Source organism: Pelophylax lessonae (genome assembly GCF_965119305.1).
Source record: "Pelophylax lessonae genome assembly, chromosome: 4".
NCBI classification, from domain to species: Eukaryota; Metazoa; Chordata; class Amphibia; order Anura; family Ranidae; genus Pelophylax; species Pelophylax lessonae.
In genome coordinates, this window is record NC_138771.1 from 478,246,103 (window position 1) to 478,265,709 (window position 19,607).

The 19,607-nt window shown below is 43.5% G+C and overlaps 1 protein-coding gene across 5 annotated transcripts in view; it reads right to left on the reverse strand.

Annotated features, from left to right (window-relative positions):
* The window catches only part of CALD1 (caldesmon 1), a 295,859-nt gene that overhangs the window by 18,685 nt on the left and 257,567 nt on the right, over positions 1-19,607 (reverse strand). For all 5 annotated transcript variants that reach the window (XM_082254260.1, XM_082254258.1, XM_082254256.1 and 2 more), the window contains 3 exons: positions 17,427-17,470; positions 7,646-7,718; positions 3,799-3,936 (listed from right to left, as the gene is read on the reverse strand). In XM_082254260.1, the coding sequence (XP_082110386.1) occupies positions 3,799-3,936; positions 7,646-7,718; positions 17,427-17,470 (255 nt within the window). The remainder of the gene's footprint in view (positions 1-3,798; positions 3,937-7,645; positions 7,719-17,426; positions 17,471-19,607) is intronic.

Genomic DNA, 19,607 nt, shown 5'->3' on the forward strand with positions numbered 1-19,607 from the left:
CCCACTGTCAAACGTGGTGGCAGCATCATGGTTTGGGCCTGCTTTTCTTAAGCAGGGACAGGGAAGATGGTTAAAATTGATGGGAAGACGGATGGAGCCAAATACAGGACCATTCTGGAAAAAAACCCGATGGAGTCTGCAAAAGACCTGAGACTGGGACGGAGATTTGTCTTCCAACAAGACAATGATCCAAAACATAAAACAAAAACTACAATTGAATGGTTCACAAATAAACATATCCAGGTGTTAGAATGGCCAAGTCAAAGTCCAGACCTGAAACCAATCGAGAATCTGTGGAAAGAACTGAAAACTGCCGTTCACAAACGCTCTCCATCCAACCTCACTGAGCTCAAGCAGTTTTGCAAGGAGGAATGAACAAAAATTTCAGTCTCTCGATGTGCAAAACTTATAGAGACATACCACAAGCGACTTACGGCTGTAATCGCAGCAAAAGGTGGCGCTACAAAGTATTAACTTAAGGGGGCTGAATAATTTTGCAAGCCCAATTTTTCAGTTTTTTATTTGTTAAAAAAGTTTGAAATATCCAATAATTTTTTTTCCACTTCATGATTGTGTCCCACTTGTTGTTGATTCTTCACAAAAAATTACAGTTTTACAGCATGAAATGTGGCAAAAGGTCGAAAAGTTCAAGGGAGTCGAATACTTTCGCAAAGCACTGTATATAGCAATGATTCCAGGCCTTGGGCCTGAGGTGGGACTGCCATCAGTACCGGTAACACTTCCAACACATTTAAGTTGTGAACCCAGGTTTGAGAACTGAGACAATGACCATTCTGGAATCTTTGGTTTGTTTTGTTTATTGTATATTGGGGATGGGAGAAGGGAATGAGTGGGATACTCCTCTGGCTCTTCTAGGCTTAACTAGGACTTTGTACAAAAATGCCCGCTAGCGCTGTCTTGACGCCAGCTGAATGCCGACCAGCGCTTCCTGACGCTTGAAAATACTGCTTTGCTGAATTAATGCTGGAACCTCGACTTTAACTTGTTTGTTAACTCAGAAGATTCAGGACTGTAGAACTCTTGACTCCTGACACTCGATTTATCTCAAAAGTAACTGAACAGCTCCCTCCTGTCCTTCACTGGCTGAGGTAGCTCCTTGTCTCTGCTTGTGCTGCTGCAACCCTTAACTCTGTGCACTGTACACTAACTCTTCAGGGCCCAACCACTGGTGCCCCCTTTTACACTTCAGGGTTCTCTGACTAGGTACCCCCTCTTACACTTCAAGGTCCTCTGACTAGGCACCCCCTTTACAGCTAGCTGACTCCTGGATCCCTGGAACCTTCTCTGGAGTGGTCCCCTCTACACTTGGCAGACCCCTAGGGGCAGTTCACAGTACTCACGACCTTGGCAGGCTTTCCTAGAACTGAACCCCTCTTCCTCCACTAGTCCTTGGCACACGGATCCCCTCTGCAACTCAACTCAGCACTCTCTGGATTCCCAGGGAGCCAACTGAGACACCCAATCCTTCTGACAGGAGGAGAGACAGCCGTACTCTCCCTCCTGGGATTCTGCTTCCCGCCAAAGACGCTGCGTCATGCGTTCCCTCAAAACTTATACCCACTCCCAGAATCCTCTGTGGCAGAATGTGCATTCTGGGGTAGATACAGGCCTGAGTGTGTCTCTGATTGGGTTTCCTCCACTGCCCAATGAGAACCCTCTCATGGAGCCAGTGGGGCGACTCCCCTCTCAGCAGACACACCTGGGAGACATGAAAGCCAGCTAAAATCATGGTCCTGCTGCTAGGCAGCCAAGGCCAACTATACTTTTACCTAGCACCTACCTGTAGGGTGCTACATATATATATATATCTTATTTTGTGGTAGAGCGTTGCCCTGTCTGGGTCTAGAAGGAGGTTGTGACCCAGAATTCTCATCCCGACAGGTTGAGCGGCTCCAAGGGGTTTGCTTAATGCAGAAGAAACTGGCTTTTAAGTTTCCTCTTTGTTTTCTAAAGTCCAGTTGGAGACCTGGAGCCTGGAGATTTTGCAGCGATCTGGGTGGGAGGAAATCTCCAATCCTGGGACCAAGTCTTGGGAACAGCCAGCACACCGATTGTGCAGGTGGGTCTGGGCCTTTAAGTAGAGACAGGACCAGGGTTCTGGGCTCCACCCTCCCGAGGAGTCCTGGTACGCAAGGGACAAGTGTGCATGTCTGCATGATGCAGTCTAACAAACCTATGGGCTGGGGCAGCAGGGAAGCTGTAAAAGAGAGTGTCAGCAGGGGTACAGAGTGTGTACCAAAAAGGGGCACTGTTACAGGGTCAAGAGGACCGAGGTCAAAGCCTACAGTGCTGACCAGCAAGCCAGGTGGCTTGGTAGTTTTAGTTTATTATTTCTTTATTGCTGTGTAAAGTTGAAACCCCTGCATGGGAATCCTGGATGGACTATGTTTTTTCTTTAACCACTTGCCTTCTGTGCACTTAAACACCCTTCCCATCCAGGCCAATTTTCAGCTTTCAGCACTGTCAAACTTTGAATGACAATTGCGCGGTCATGCTACACTGTACCCATTTGAAATTTTTATCATTTTTTTCACACAAATAGAGCTTTCTTTTGGTGGTATTTAATCATCTCTGGGTTTTTTATTTTTTACAAAAAAAAAGAATAAAGACAAAAAATTTTGAAAAAAAAAAAAAAGTTTTTCTTATTTTCTGCGAGTAAATTTTGAAAATAAATTTTTCTCCTTCACTGATGTGCGCTGATGAGGCGGCACTGATGGGCACTGATAGGCTGCACTGATGGGCACTGATGAGGTGGCACTTATGGGCACTGATGAGGTGGCACTTATGGGCACTGATGAGGAGGTACTAATATGCCGCACTGATGAGCACTGATAGGCGGCACTGATAGGCGGCACTGATGAGCACTGATAGGCGGCACTGCTGGGCACTGATAGGCGGCACTGCTGGGCACTGTGAGGCGGCACTGCTGGGCACTGAGAGGTGGCACTGCTGGACACTGACAGGTGGCACTGCTGGGCACTGAGAGGCGGCACTGAGAGGCAGCACTGATGGGCACTGATAGGCAGCACTGATGGGCACTGGCAGATGGCACTGGACACTGACGGGTGGCACTGATGAGCGGCACTGATGGGCAGCACCATCAGTGCCCACACTCAGTGCCCATAGTGCTGCCAGTCAGTGCTCATCAGTGCCTAGATGAGCAGGCACTGATGGGCACTGACTAGCAGCCTTATGGGCACTGATTGTGGGCATTGATGGGGGGCACTGATGGCGGGCACTGTGGGCACTGATGGGGGGGCACTGTGTGTGTGTTTTTACCTTGTGTAATCAGGGCACTGGTGATCGGTGCCCTGATTACATTCTCCTGTGTCCCCGGCGCTGTGAGGCTCCCCCTCCTTCCTCACACTGCAGGCTCCGTGTGAGGAAGGAGCGCCGGCGATGAGAGATGATCTCATATGTTTACATATGAGATCATCGCTCATTGGACGGCCAGATCACGTGGTGAATGGCCGCTGTGATTGGCCATTCACCACGATCTGTGATCGGCCGTGTCCAAGGGACACGGCCGACACAGATTTTCCCCGCAGCGCGCTCGCGGGAGCGCGTGTCACTGGGAGGCCGTTTAAAAACGGCCTCCCGAAAATTCGAGTCCGCGCTGCAGCCGTATATAGGCTGTAGCGCGGACGGGGGGTGTTTAATAAAAGTGGGGCAACAAGCCCTTAAACAGCCCAACTGGCATGGACTCAGCTCACTGGTAGGCTCTACACTAAGCTAAATAACCCCCCAAATATTACAACATTTACACACTGTACGTACCTTGTTTGGTGACGTTACACCTCCCGGGGATGAGAAAACATTGCCTTTCTCCCACATACTTTTGATATTACGAACACCTTCTGCTGGCAGTGGCAGGTCTGATGGAGCAGCTTTGGCAGATTTGGCACTTTTGTTGTTCTGGAAATTTAATAAACAAAACATTATTACCGATTTTTTTAGCTGACTTGTTTGTTTGACATTTGAAACATTTTACAGTGCCTTGAAAAAATATTCATACCCCTTAAAATTTTCCATATTTTGTCATGTTACAACCAAAAACGTAAATGTATTTTATTGGGATTTTATGAAATAGACCAACACAAAATGGCACATAATTGTGAAGTGGAAGGAAAATGATAAATGGTTTTAAAATTGTTTGAAAATACATATGTGAAAAGTGCGGTATGCATTTGTATTCAGCCCCCTTGAGTCAATACTTTGTAGAACCACCTTTCACTGCAATTACAGCTGCAAGTCTTTTTGGGGATGTCTCTACCAGCTTTGTACATCTAGAAAATACAATATTTTCCCATTCTCCTTTGCAAAAGAGCTCAAGCTCTGTCAGAATGGATGGAGAGCGTCCGTGAACAGCAATTTTCAAGTCTTGCCACAGATTCTCAATTGGATTTAGGTCAGGACTTTGACTGGGCCTTTCTAACACATGGATATGCTTTGATCCAAACAAGTCCATAGTAGCTCTGGCTGTATGTCTAGGGTCATTGTCCTGCTAGAAGGTGAACCTCCACCCCAGTCTCAAGTCTTTTGCAGACTCTTAACAGATTTTCTTCTAAGATTGCCCTGTAGTTGGCTCCATCCATCTTCCCATCAACTCTGACCATCTTCCCTGCCTCTGCTGAAGAAAAGCCTCCCCACAACATGATGCTGCCACCATCATGTTTCATGGTGGGGATGGTGTGTTCAGGGTGATGTGCAGTGTTAGTTTTCCACCACACATAGCGTTTTGCTTTAAGGCCAAAAAGTTAAATTTTGATCTCATCTGACCAGAGCAACCTATTCTACATTTTTGCTGTGTCCCCCACATGACTTCGAACAAACTACGAACAGGCTTTCTTTCAACAATGGCTTTCCTCATGCCACTCTTCCATAAAGGCCAGATTTGTGGAGTACACAAGTAATAGTTGTCCTGTGGACAGATTCTCCCACCTTAGCTGTGGATCTCTGCAGCTCCTCCAGAGTTACCATGGGCCTCTTGGCTGCTTCTCTGAATAATGCTCTCCTTGCCCGGCTTTGCAGTTTAGGTGGATGGCCATGTCTTGGTAGGTTTGCAGTTGTGCCATACTCTTTCCATTTTCAGATGATGGATTGAACAGTGCTACATGAGATGTTCAAAGCTTGAGATATTTTTTTATAACCTAACCCTGCTTTAAACTTCTCCACAACTTTATCCCTGACCTGTCTGGTGTGTTCCTTGGCCTTCTTGATGTGGTTTGTTCACTAAGGCTCTCTAACAAACCTCTGAGGCCTTCACAGAACAGCTGTATATAAACTGAGATTAAATTACACACAGATGGACTCTATTTACTAATTAGGTGACTTCTGAAGGAAATTGGTTCCACTAGTTTTTAGTTAAGGGTAGCAGAGTAAAGGGGGCTGAATGCAAATGCATGCCACGCTTTTCACATATTTAACAAAATGTTGAAAATAATTTGTCATTTTCCTTCAACTTCACAATTATGTACTGCTTTGTGTTGGTCTATCACATAAAATCACAATAGAATACATTTACTTGTTTGGTTGTAATATGACAAAATGTGGAAAATTGTAAGGGGTACGAATACTTTTTCAAGGGACTGTATATAACATACTGCAACATTTTCATTAAGGGGTTTTACCATTTTTTTAGATCATTGTTTATTGAATATTCATAAAAAAGCTATATATATATATATATATATATATATATATATATATAAAGAAAAGAGAAAAAAGGTAAAATGTTAGTGTTTTTCCCATTACACGTTACTGGAGCTTAGCTCAGACTTTGGCTGAACCAGAAGTAGAACAGTGCCTATTTAACCTTCCTTCTCCACCATATCTTTTTGCTGAACCCAAGTTGCATGCTAGATTGTGAAAAACTTTATGTGTGTAGGAAATTCTATAGTAATTCCTGGAACTGTAACACTGCTGAAAAAAAAAGAACTGTTTGTTTGATAGTATGCTTCTGCTTTTTTTTCAATGTTTACAGTATGTTAAAACTTCCCACAGACACTAGGTGTCACTGTTCCCTCAACAATGGACAACTAATAACTGCTAACTAATTTCGGTTAAAAGCATTTACAGTATGTAGCAGCATGGCGGTGGAGTATATGCTGTGCTGCTACATATAGGGGTCTGCCAGCATTGCTGTGTTACTTGGAGTGCACTCAACCAGTGCCCCCAATCAGTGTGTTGTCACTGACAGCTTCCAGTCGCCTAGTAAAGATTGAGTTTCCTATTTATTGAGCTTGTCTTATGTGCATAGAGCTTGCATGTTCTTCCTGTGCCTGTGTAGGTTTCCTCCCGATGCTCCGGTTTCCTCCCAAACTTTAATGACATGCTGGAAGATCAATTGGCTCCTGGGTAAATTGGCCTTCATATGTGTATGTATGAATGTGAGTTAGTCCAGGTATACACGGCCAAATGTCAGTAAACATTGACCGGTTATAAAAAAAAAAACATCCTTCATTCCAGCCCATGAGTATGTCATTCTGTCCGTACTGGAAAACCAGCAGCCAATGGCAGAGAGCATTGGTCGTAGTGTTCTGGCAGGGGGGCTCATCATCAGTACAGCATCTCCGACAGGAGCTGACAGTTTTTTTTTTCCGAACAACTCAGAAAAAAAACTGTAGTGTGTACCAGGCTTAAGACTCCATTCACATATAGGCATCTTGGATCGCGGGCAGAATCACTGTGATTCTGCCCGCAATCCGGAATCATTGTAAATTACAGGACACCTGTGTGATTCCTGTGACTTGCGATGGCACCCCAAACACGGCGTGATTTTTCCACGATTGTCGCCCAATAAATTGCGGCAAAATTGCACAAACATAATCGCGGGATGCCTGTCGCCCAAAAGAAGTTCTTGTACTTTTTTTGGGCGACAGGCGTACTGCGAATCTGTTTGTGCGATTTTACTACAATTCGTTGGACAACAATCGCTGCAAAATCGCATCACGTTTGGGGTGCCATTGCAAGTCACGGGAATTGCACGGGTGTCCCGTGATTTGCAATGATTCGGGATCCAAGACGCCTATATGTGAATGGAGGCTTAGGGATCTTAGTTTGTAAGCTCCTTGAGGGCAGGAATGGATGTAAATGTATTATATATAGAGATGTAAAGCACTGCGAAAAATTGACAGCACAATATATATGTGTGCCTGTATTAAATAAATGTGCTGCCTCTGTTTCTCGTGCTATCCATCTCTATTGTACACAATAGCAAAGTAATCAATTGACTGGGAAAGCACAGGAAATGCTTCTGATGTTTAGATTTCATTCAATGGCTCCTGCAGCAGGAAGGGGTTAATAAGAAGTCATTAAAGGATCTCTCAAGGACTTTACTGATGAGGTCTCTGTGTGGAACTCCTGAGTCTGCACACATTCTGTACTCATTATGAGGGGCTCCTACTCTTCCTGCTAAAAATGTTTATTTTATATTATGGAGAAGGAAAGAGGAGGACACCCAAAACTCCCAGGTGGACAGGAGCAGAGCTGGGAATTTTGGCATGGAGATCTCGCTGTTGGAGTATCCAAGACACCTGAGAAGCCAGAAGCTGACAGCCCACCAAGATTCAAGTTTTAGATGGAGTGACACTTTAATATTTACAATCTATTATACCATACTTACTCCAATTGCACTGGTGTATTGCTCAAGTCGGCTGTCAATCTTGGACACCACAGCTGGTTGTGTAGACTTAAGACTGCAGAACAAAATTGGTAATTAAAAAATGAACTTATAAAATTATTAGACATTTCTGATGTTGAACAGCGCACCTAGGGTAGTCATTCTACAATACAAACACATGCATTTCTTAGTCCAAACCCACCTACCCTATCCAGCCAGGAAGCTGTCACTTTGGACAGCCAATCATAAGCAGTAGAGGCAATTCCCCAACCTGCAACCACACATTTACGAAGGGGAGGGGCAAATGTGCGGTTGTGGTGCAGGGAATGCCTCCACCTGCTTATAATTGCCTGTCCGCATTGTTCCTGGCTGGATAGCTCAGGGTTCAAACTCATTTCTGAACATGCCTGAGATCATCCCTGCTGGTCATTATATGCCTCACTTACCAGACTAGACTAGCCTGTTTATTCCGATTTTATTGATTTATAAGTAGGGATGGGCTCAGGCATGTTCGGCTCAAAGTCCCAACCTACCTGAGCAATCACGCCAGGAAGCTGTCACTGTGGACAGCCAATCATAAGCAGTAGATGCAATTCCCCACCCCGCAACCACACATTTACAAAGACGAGGGGCAAATGTGCGGTTGTGGTGCAGGGAATGCCTCCACCTGCTTATAATTGCCTGTCTGCATTGTTCCTGGCTGTATAGCTCAGGGTTCGAACTCATTTATGAACATGCCTGAGATCATCCCTGCTGGTCATTGTTTGCCTCACATACCAGACTAGACTGGCCTGTTTATTCAGATTTTATTGATTTATAAGTAGGGATGGGCTCAGACGTGGTAGGATCGTAGTCCCAGCCCACCTGAGCAATCCCGCCAGGAAGCTGGCACTGCACAACGCCAATCATAGGCAGTAAGGCATTTCCCAGCCTGCAACTGCACATACACACGCCCTGACTTGGCTGCCTATGATTGGCGGTATGCAGTCAAGGCTTCCTGGTGGGATTGCTCAGGTAGGCTGGGATTAGGATCCGAACATGCCTGAGCCCATCCCTACTTATAAATCAATAAAATTGGAATAAACAGGCCTGAGCCCATCCCTATTTATAAGGAAGCACTGGACAGAATGTATCTTATATTTTCTTCTTCATTTTCAATAGCACTGTGTATCATAAACAGTCTCCAGTTTCAATAAATCTCAGTGCTGTTGTTCTTTTTCAGACTTTTTTAGCCACTTCTTATTTACATTGCACACGCTCCAGTATCGGCTGCACACTATAGCTTTGGACTAGCCTCCTGAAAGTGACAACATTGGGCCAGGTCTGTGCAATATGTGAAGCTTGTTACCACCAAAGGAGTTGTGACACGGTGACAATGCAAGAAAGCAGCATGGCATTTCTGAAATGGTTATTGGAATATGGTATATGATTTTAATGAAGGCTCCATATTTAAAAAGACTGAAAACAACTTGAAAATGCATTAAAGTGTATGTAAAGACTTGTATGTGTATGTGACCCCTGACGACGTCACTCTATGACGAAACGCATCGGGATTGGCTGGTGCCGAGGCGCATGCGCAGACGAGGGACGCGGCGGCCATCTTGTCGGTTAGAAACCCACGCCACCGATATGCCAGTACATCTCTATGGACATGTAAGCTGCTTTCTTCCTTTTAAATAAATGTTGCATCAAATTATTACACCATGAGGGGATTTTGTTTTCTGTATTTTCGGAGTGCTTGAAGGAGGAGTTGGGGGAACCCAGTTATACCCTTATTGAAAGAAGCTTCTGGAAAATAATTGATCCCTTCCTGTCGGAGCCAACATCATTATTTGGGCTGGTTTTGACCCTTAGGGGTCTACATAGTCGGTAAGAGTACCCTATTATCCTGTTTTGGTGGTGGTCTTTCCTGCTTCACTACTCTTCATCGCTATAGTGGATGTGGACCCTGCCGACACTGTTTGGGACTTACTCTTACATTTATATCATCTGTCTATAAACACTGGTGGATATGGACTAGCGCGACACCATTATACCATATTTCTGTTAAGATACAAGTTTTCTATCTTTTTGTGTCAGCTGCTTTCCGGAGATTGATTTTTAAATATACTGATTTTATTATTAGTGCAGCGTTTTTGATATGGTTTTAGCGCAGCAATTTTAACATTTGTATGTGTATGTGATAAGGGCCTAGGCTTGGTTCACACCAATGCAGTTTGCTTTTGATCATTTCCGCAGTGCTTTTTGCTGTGCGATATGCATTTTTTATGCTTTTTTGTTTTGACCAATTTGTTATTGGGCAGATGAAAAAAATGTAAATTGCTGTAAAATCACAGCAAAAACACTCCACGTGTTTTTCTGCAGCTTCTCCAATGAAGTCTATTAAAACAAGGTCCCTGACCCTTTCCAAAAACGCAGCAGCTGAAAAAAGCATAGATGTTAACATTTCCAATAGGAAAGCATGTTAAAAGAACTGTAGTGCCTTCCTGCAAAAAGCAAAAACCACCAAAAAATGCATAGGTGTGAACCAGGCCTTTGGCATGGTCTTTACTGTGGTCTGTTTCCTGCTTGAAAGATTCAGTCCTTTATTTACACTGGTGACCATCGTCATTGAGATATAAAGCAAGGCGAAATGTTAGAGTTGCCGCCAGAGTAATGCTGGCCATACACTAGCAGAAAAATCCACCGAAAATCTATAATGACGATCGTTCGCCCGATATTTTTATAGTTAGTGGATAATGAATGGCAATCTCTTTCAACTTTTAGGCCTTAAAAAATCGTTTGAAAAATTGGAAATATTTTTGCTGATCTACCAACATTCTTGTGTTTTGTGGCTGCCCCGCCTGAGAACAATCGTGCAACTTTTCTTGCGCATGTGCCAAAACCTTTAACCCGGAAGGTAAACATATTACAGAATGAACATAATAATAGAAATGTACGATCCACGAAAAAACTGTATTTTTTTTTCAGGAACGTTCATTGCATTACATGCAGAGGTCACTTTTATGTTGTCATTTCCCTTCTGATTTCACGAAAACGAACGATAAAATGGTTAATTTATGTTCATGGAGCGTTTATCTTTCGAAATTTGATGGTTCCATGATGGTAGTATCATTTGCTTTTCCGATAAATCGTTCGATTTTATAAAACGCACATGGCCGATTTTTCTGCTAGTGTATGGCCAGCATAAGAAGTGAGGAAAAATCCTTCACTGGGGTCACCTGTTTCTGAGACAACTCTCTAAGATGGGAGTTTGTAAAACTTTCCTCTGATTTCTTGCATCTCCAGAACACAAAGTAAATTGAAATCTCCCTAGCAGGGCAGAGACAGCACAAAATACCCTAATAGGATTTCACTCCTATTTAAACCAAGAAAAAAGTTTTGGCTCTAAATGTAAAGCCAATACTTTTTTAACATGGTTAAACTTATATGAGAGTTTAGATCAACTTTAATTGTATTTATAACCTATAGTACAGTATATTTGCCTTGCCTGCATTGTTTGTTTTTTTTTAATTTAAGGGACTTATATAGCACTGTCAATTTACATATATATTGTACATTTACATCAGTCCCTGTCCTCAAGGAGCTTACAATCTAAGGTCTAAGGTCCCTAACTCACATTCATACATACTAGGGACAAATTAGACAGTAGCCAATTAACCTACAAGCATGACTTTGGAGAGTGGGAGGAAAACAGAGTACCTGGAGGAGACCCATACAGGTACAAGGAAAACATTCAAACTTCCTACAGGTAGTGTCATGGTTGGGATTCAATCCTAAGACCCCAGTGCTGCTAGGTGGAAGTAATAACCACTTAGCCACTGTGCTGGTCCATAGGGTGGAATTCACCTTTATTGTCTAGACCAGTGATGGCGAACCTTGGCACCCCAAATGTTTTGGAACTGCCTTTCCCATGATGCCCAACTACACTGCAGAGTGCATGAACATCATGGGAAATGTAGTTTCAAAACATCATTGGTTTAGACCACAGGTGTCAAACACAAGGCCCACGGGCCGAATGCAGCACCCCAGGCCTTTTCATGTGGCCCTCGCACCTCTCCTGCAGCTGCGGCATCCCCCCTTGTCTCTGCCCCCACCTTGTCTCTGTAGTTGGCAGCAAAGAGGACAGAACTCTTTTGCCAGATCCTGCTATCCTCTGTGCAGCTGCAGAAAGAGTCGCCTTTGCCCCCCCCCCCTTTCTAAGCAGTCCGCAGAAGAGAGAATGATGGAACTCCTCCTACAGATCCTGCACCTCTCTGTGCAGCCGCAACACCACCTTGCCTCTCCCTCCCCTGATCTCAGCATTCAGCAGACTCTGGAAGCTTACTCCAGCCTTCCTCTGGATCTCCTCCAGACCCTGCACTTCTTCCCAGATCCACCCGCATCATCTTTTAGGCAGCACCACAGGGTAAGGGGTGCATTGTGATGTAAGGAAGGGTAGGTTGACTCTTGACTTCTGATGGTGTGGGGGGCTCTGACACCTCATGTAAGGGTGTAAGGGGGCGTGGAGTGCTCTGGACATCAAATCCTACAGATATATGCGGCCCTTTGAGGGCAACCATAATGCTGATATGGCCCGCGATGAAATTGAGTTTGACACCCCTGGTCTAGACAGTCGGTCTATGTAGGAAAATGTGCATTCACACTTGCAGAGGAAATAGCTCTGCCTAAAAATCAACATATAAATTCAAAATAAGTTTTTAATAGCCAGTAAATCTGTTGTCTAAACTATGTAAACTAAATCCATATGATGTGGAAGAACACCTGCCTTTAAAATTACAGACCACAAACTGGTCTTTTTTTATAAGTTTCTGAAGAGTTTGTAACATATCTGTGACTTGGATATAACATCTGTTATGATCTCACACTAATATTTATATAAAGTGTTACAGTTCAGGTGTTCCTGCTTTTCTGGGATGGGGGGGGGGGAGACTGCCCTCTGGTGTTGACATTGTAAAATGACAGCTGAAGGCAGACAAGGGCCGACATTGAGCTGTTCCAGGAAAATGATGACTAATGAACGGCAACATTCGTCTCCCACTTCCTTTGACTACCAGCATTGCCGATAACATCACAAATTACAGAAGGTCGTCTGGGAAGTGCATGCACTGCTTTAATCACGAAACAAAGCTTTGACTTTAGCGGACTTGTCACTTTTTAATGAGTCCTTGCCTGAGAACAGAATTGACTCTGTTAAAAGATGGAAAAGGAGGAAGTTGGTGGAAAGCTGCAGAACAATTAAGGTAGAGATCGCAGGCAATTGCCTCTAAAACTGGAGACTTTTGGCAGCTGTGCATTTTATTGTGTGTAAGTGTTTGGGAATGTCATCTCTTAATGCTAAGTAGCTTTAAGTCACTTGAAGTGGTACTGAACTCAAAAAAGTGAAGCTATGCTATGTTATAGGGAAAAAGTTGGAATTGTTGAAGAAGAAATCCAGGCATGGTATATTTAAATACATATTACCAAAAGTATTGGGAAGCCTGCCTTTACACACACATGAACGGTAATGGCATCCCAGTCTTAGTCCATAGGGTTCAATATTGAGTTGGCCCACCCTTTGCAGTTATAACAGCTTCAATTCTTCTGGGAAGGCTGTCCACAAGGTTTAGGAGTGTGTCTATGGGAATGTTTCACCTTCCTTCCAGAAGGGCATTTGTGAGGTCTGGTACTGATGTTGGAGAGAAGGCCTAGCTCGCAGTTTACAGTCTAATTCATCCCAAAGGTGTTCTATCAGGTTAAGGTCAGGACTCTGTGCAGGCCAGTCAAGTTCCTCCACCCCAAACCCACTCATTCATGTCTTTATGGACCTTGCTTTGTACACTGGTGCGTAGCCATGTTGGAACAGGAAGGGGCCATCCCCAAACTGTTCCCACAAAGTTGGAAGCATGAAATCGTCCAAAATGTTTTGGTATGCTGACGCCTTAATATTTTCCTTCACTGGAACTAAGGGGCCAGGGCCAAGCCCAATGCCTGAAAAACAACCCCACACCATAACACCCCCTCCACCAAATGATTTGGACTAGTGCACATAGCAAGGTCCAAAAGGTCCATAAAGACATGAATGAGTAAGTTTGGGATGGAGGAACTTGATTGGCCTGCATACAGTCCTGACCTAAACCCGATAGAACACCTTTGGGATGAATTTGAGCAGAGACTGCAAGCCAGGCCTTCTCTCCAACATCAGTGCCTGACCTCACAAATGCCCTTCTGGAAGAATGGTTAAACATTCCCATTGACACACCCCTAAAGGCAGTGGACAGCCTTCCCAGAAGAGTTGAAGCTATTATAGCTGCAAAGGGTGGACCAACTCAATATCGAACCCTATGGACTAAGACTGGAATGCCATTAAAGCTTATGTGGTTGTGAAGGCAGACAACCCAATACATTTGGTAATATAGTACAGTTACATTGGTCCATCATGGATAGATGTAACTACTGTATGTTACATCTATATACCATACCTGGCCAATCCCCCTGGAAGCTGCAAATCACTGAATTAGACACCACTACTCCAAAGATCTCCACTTGCTTTCAGGTCTGGTGCTGAGCAGCTGGCCTGATGCATTGTGAATATAGGAGGTCAGCCACTTGACATGGGTGCCATTCAAAGAATGCTTTACATTTTCTCAATGAATGCAAAGCATTCTCTCATTGGATGAGTTTGAGAGTGTAATATCACTGCCACGTCTTTCCTTCTGGTCTGAACAGAGAGCACTTTGCATTCATTCAGAAAAGTGAGTGTGCCTAAGCACCTCCATGCCTTCCACCTTTATAATTGTATACTCGCAATGTGAGTTCTAAGGCACTGCTGCTTCTGACTTCCAATCCCAGTAGATTTGGAGTGAGACTTTGTGTGGCGTTGCTGCTGCACTACTCTCTGTTCTCCTTGCTGCAGGCTGTACCACGAGGAAGCAAAGCCTTGCCTCTATCAAGATGGCTGCCTCCACAAAGAGACTGTGCACAACAGGGTATAGTAAGTCAGTAAGGAGGGGATCATCTGCAGGAAGAATACTAGGAATACTGAGCACTACACCTTTGCTCTCAGATTGACTTTCTTGGCACAGCTTCCGGAAGTTCAGTTCCTCCTAAAAGTTTATTTGTAGCCAAAATCTTTGTGTTTTAGGAGGGAAAGTTTAAAACTTTTATTTTTTGCTGTCTGTGTCCCCTCTGGGGAGAGTTTCCTTTCACTTTCTGTCCAGGGGACAGCATAAAAGCAGGTAGAAACAGGTGTTCCCATTGGAAGACTTCCCTTTACCCCCTGTACTGGTGACAACTGTAAAATTTGAGATATCCCCTTACTTTTTGTGTATATGGTCACTAGGACAATTAAAGAGGGCAAATTACCCCAGTGGAGACACAAACAGCAATTAGATTAAAAAACTGGCAGGGGACCTAATTCCTCCCCATGCCGTTTAAAACTAAAACATAAAAATTGTTTTGGCCATACACACACTTTCATTTTACCATTCCCTGTGCACATGCTTACCAATCAACTTACATGCTTACCAATCAATTTGCTACTCTACCCTAATTACTAGTGATGTCCCTTCAAATTTTTCAATCTTGCATTCCTATTATCTTTGTTTCTGTGATTTGAGTTACTTCTACCACCATGCATTTTAAAGTTGGATTCAAAATTTTGATGCATGCTAACTGGTGTTAAAGCTGAAATCCATTACAAAGCACTGCGAATTTGAATGGAGGTGCATTGACATTCCTTCTGAATGGCATCCAAACACGCATATACAGTACAGTATGACTCAACACACCTGCTCTCCAGCAAACTACAGTGCAGAGGCGTGAATGCAATGTGTGTTGGACAAAAATAGTAATGGCATGTTTTTCCTGTATTGAGGTTTTTTTTAAAGGCCCCTTAAGAGTGAATTAGCAGCCTTAACGCAACACGGATAAGTGCATACTATTGTGCATGCAAAGGTGTCAATTTAGCCTGAAGGAAGCCTAAAATGACTACCAATCTTCAAATCAGGAACTACACATATAGAATCTCAGAAGTTAACTTTTAATACATAGTGTATCTGTGACACAAAATTCACAGAGCACTAAATTCCTTTTTTTTAAGAATGAGCACAGCAGATGCTGTTTTTACCTTTCAGATTGTCCCTCTCTATGTGAAAGCCTGTGGGTCAGCAGAACTTTTTATATCTTAGCTTGAGCTATTGAGCTCTGTATAGGGCTTTTTACAACAAAGGAGTAAAGGAGACCGGTAAAACATAGGTACAAGAGCCGAAAGATTCTCATTTTGTTTGGAAACGTAAATCTGAAATATTCATGATAAGGGACTTAAAGATGAGCTTAAGGTCCGGTTCACACTTATGCGATGCGGGAAGGCTGCGAATCGGCAGCCTGTTCCCGCATCGCACACGCACCCCCGGCAGTTCACACTGCCATATGCGATATGCTGGGGGTGTCAATGTAATCTTAACGACACCCCCAGTTTGATCGCATATCGCAGTGCGATCTTGCAGTTCGCACAGGATCGGATCGCACAAGTGTGAACCGCTGTGCGATCCGATCCTGATGCGGCTGCCAAAAAGGGTCCCTGTGCGTGTTTGCTGCGGGTGCGGTGCGAATTTAGACATACAAAGTGTATGGCTAAACTCGCACCGCACAGCCGATCGCATTTAATGAAGGAGCAGTGCGCTCCGACATTACATGCGAACCCCGCACTCGCATAAGTGTGAACCGGGGCTGAGGCTCCTTCAGAAAAAATTAAAAAGTTAGCAGCCACAAATACTGTAGCTGCTGACTTTTGATATTAGGGCACTTACCTGTCCTGGAACCCAGTGGTGTCTTTATCCAAGCTGATTTTTCAATCAACTATCGGATGGCGCTGCTACCATCCTGACTTAGGGAAACCGGCAGAGAAGTGCGCTGCGCTTTGTGAATGGGCCGGCTGCAGGGGAAGGACGGGGGCCAAATTCCCAAAGGTGCCAAATTTGGCAGCGGGGGAGGAGGCAGACAAGCGAAGCTTTCCCTTTTGGGTTGAGCTCTGCTTTAAGTCCTGACATAAGTAAATGTAGAAAAATAGACTATACATTTTTTTTTTAAATATTCTTAATTTTATCCCATGATACTTTTCCCATCAAAATGTTCTCATACATAATTATAACACAAAAGCAGAATTTTGGTTTCACAAAAAATATAACTATTGAAACATTATTGCGACCCGCCTTCTGTACGTAGGGTAGCCTATTATTTCAATGGGCTGCCCTGCCCACAGAAATGCATGTAAAGAAGTCCCAGACCCTTTTTTAAAAACACGCTGCATGGTGCGGCAGACACAAAAACGAGGGGGCTTTCGCTGATGTGTGGGATGCTATTAAGAATGAATGGCAAGCCAACATATCTGCAAAAGATTTTCATCAGATGCGTTGGGGTGCATCTGCATTGCCTGCAGGTTGCGCTGATTTTGAGAGCATTCCTGACCCACATAAGCGTGAACCCAGCCTAAATGAGTTGTTTCTTTATCTCCAACTCAAATGGATTATTTTTATGCTCAGTATTTGAAGATGCAAAAACCCATCAAAACATCTTTGTTAATTTGCTTGAGGTAATTCAACTGATCCATGATAAGAAACCTTCAAAGAATGGAAAATGCCATTTTCAGATGTAAAAAGCTCACAATGAAAAAATACCACTATCACTCTGAAAACCAGATCCCAGTGGGTAATTCATTCCACCAGGGTCTGCTCATTCTTGAAATATAACTTTAAGGTAGACAGATCATTTAAAATGCATTTTTGAAAATATTATCACCAGTTACCTTTTCTGACTTGACCTGTTCAAGAACCCCGCCCGCTCTTCAATCTGGAAAAAGACACAACATGAGATTTTATGATATGAACCTGAGTACTCATGTGAACTCTCACAATTGAACACAGCTGTGCATGCACCTGAAAGTCTAGCTAGGTGACCTGTTTGTTGTCCTTTTTCTGGCCCCACACAAAAAAGTTCTGGGGTCTTAATTTATTTTTCAACCACAATTAGATCCTGGTTTCCATGAAGTAAATCATTGAACATAATGGAAAAATGATCAAATTCAACTTAAAGCTGAACTCCAGGAAATCTAAAAATCCTCCTTTGCAGTAGGGTTGTACCCATACTGCAAAGGGTAGTTGCTCATTCAGGTCTTGAGGACTTGGTAAAGTTGTTTTACTTACCTGATCCTCTATTCCTGTAGGCTCCTCTCTGCTGATAGACCGGTAACCGCAGCCTCTTCTCCCCTATACTGTGACAGTCCTAGGTCCTCTGACATCATCAAGACCAATGAAGGAACCATAGCCCTACATTGGATGGCTGTGGGAACGCTTAGAAAGGGTTCACTGCCAGAGCATATAGTAACCGTCTTCCAGAGGAGCAGAGGATCAGGTAAGAAATAGCTTTTCTGTCCCCTAGACAAAAAAGGAGCAGTTAGCACCTGCAGTGCAGGCTCAGCTTAACTGCAAGAGGGGTTTTTGTAGGTTCCCTGGAGTTCGGCTAACCATTGAAAACATGCTTTTTATTGATTTCTATAACAAACATTTTTTTGGAAAATATGGTTAAAAACACATTGAATGTTAAAAAAAAATGCCACAAATATGGACAACAAAAGGCACCAATGGGACCACCACAACAACACTGTATGAAGTTTAGTTGAAATGTCTGTATCTTTTACAATAGAGGTGCATTATAGCAGCCTTTCTCAACTAGGGTTCCTCCAAAGATTTCTAGGGCTTCCTCAAGCATTGAACAATTTCTGCCCCTGAGATAAGTTACCACTGACACCAATGATCTTCTCAGCCTTCTGTTAAGGGAGCATTCTTCCCAGTGACCACTAGGGATGAGTTCTTGGGTGTTCGGATCCAAGGCCAAACTCATCTGAGCAAGAACGCCAGGAAGCTTTCACTGTACCGGCCCAACCATTTGTGGCCAGAGTTTTCCCCTCCCCAGAGTCAAACATATACAAGGGGCATATGTACATCTAGCTGCAGGGTGGGGAAGGCCTTGACCATCTAAGATTGGCCCAGTACAGTGACAGGTTCCTGGTGGGCTTGCTAAGGTAGGTTTGGACTTAAAACACCCCTCAGCTCATCCCTACTGACAACCAGTGTAATAGGGTTCTTCTCTACCAACTGCCAATCTAAGGGGAACCTTCTCCACTGATTACCAATGTATGAAAGCGCTTCACTAACCACAAATGTAAAGGGGCTCTTTTCTATTAACCAACGTAGGGTTCATTTTTCCACTGATCACCAAAGTGAGGAAACATTTTGTGGTCTGAGTTTCTTTTCTAGCCATTACTATTATTGGTTTCATTTCATTGTTGTTACTGAAAATAATGTTGTTGTATAGAGCAGCCCTGGGTGTCAAATACACCAAAAGTATGCCCACATTACCTAATCTTTTATTTATTCTCGTAGACACAATTTACTGTTCTTACTAATGTCCTGTGAGCTGCAGAAATATTAATTATAAACAAGGTTTCCCTGATACCTGCAAGTTCTTTCCAGGGTTCCTTCACATTTAAAGGGTTGAGAAAGGCTGCATTAGGGTCCAAAATACACAAGTGGTATTTTCAGATGTAAGGTGAACACGTATAGTTTATAGAGGTTTCACAGTGTGGTTTTCTCCAACACATTCACCAGGCCCAGACCAGTGATCTGGCAGTTTTGACATTTGCCAGCAGGGTTTGTTTGCCTGAGCATCACTTGTGAAAGTTAAAATGATCAATAGATCCCAAGATATTGGGAGTGGAATCAAATAAATGTCTTAGTTGAGAAACTTTATTGGGTGGTAGACAATGAAGGAAACCCTGGTTGTGTTAATGCTGCATTTTATCATTGTAATAGGATCATTTCTGTACATGTGGATTTTCCTCTGTGCTATCACTTTGTTTTCAATAAACAAAATAAAAAAGCTCAATTGAGATTAGTGTGGCTCCTCCTACCTCCCAATAAAGATGCCC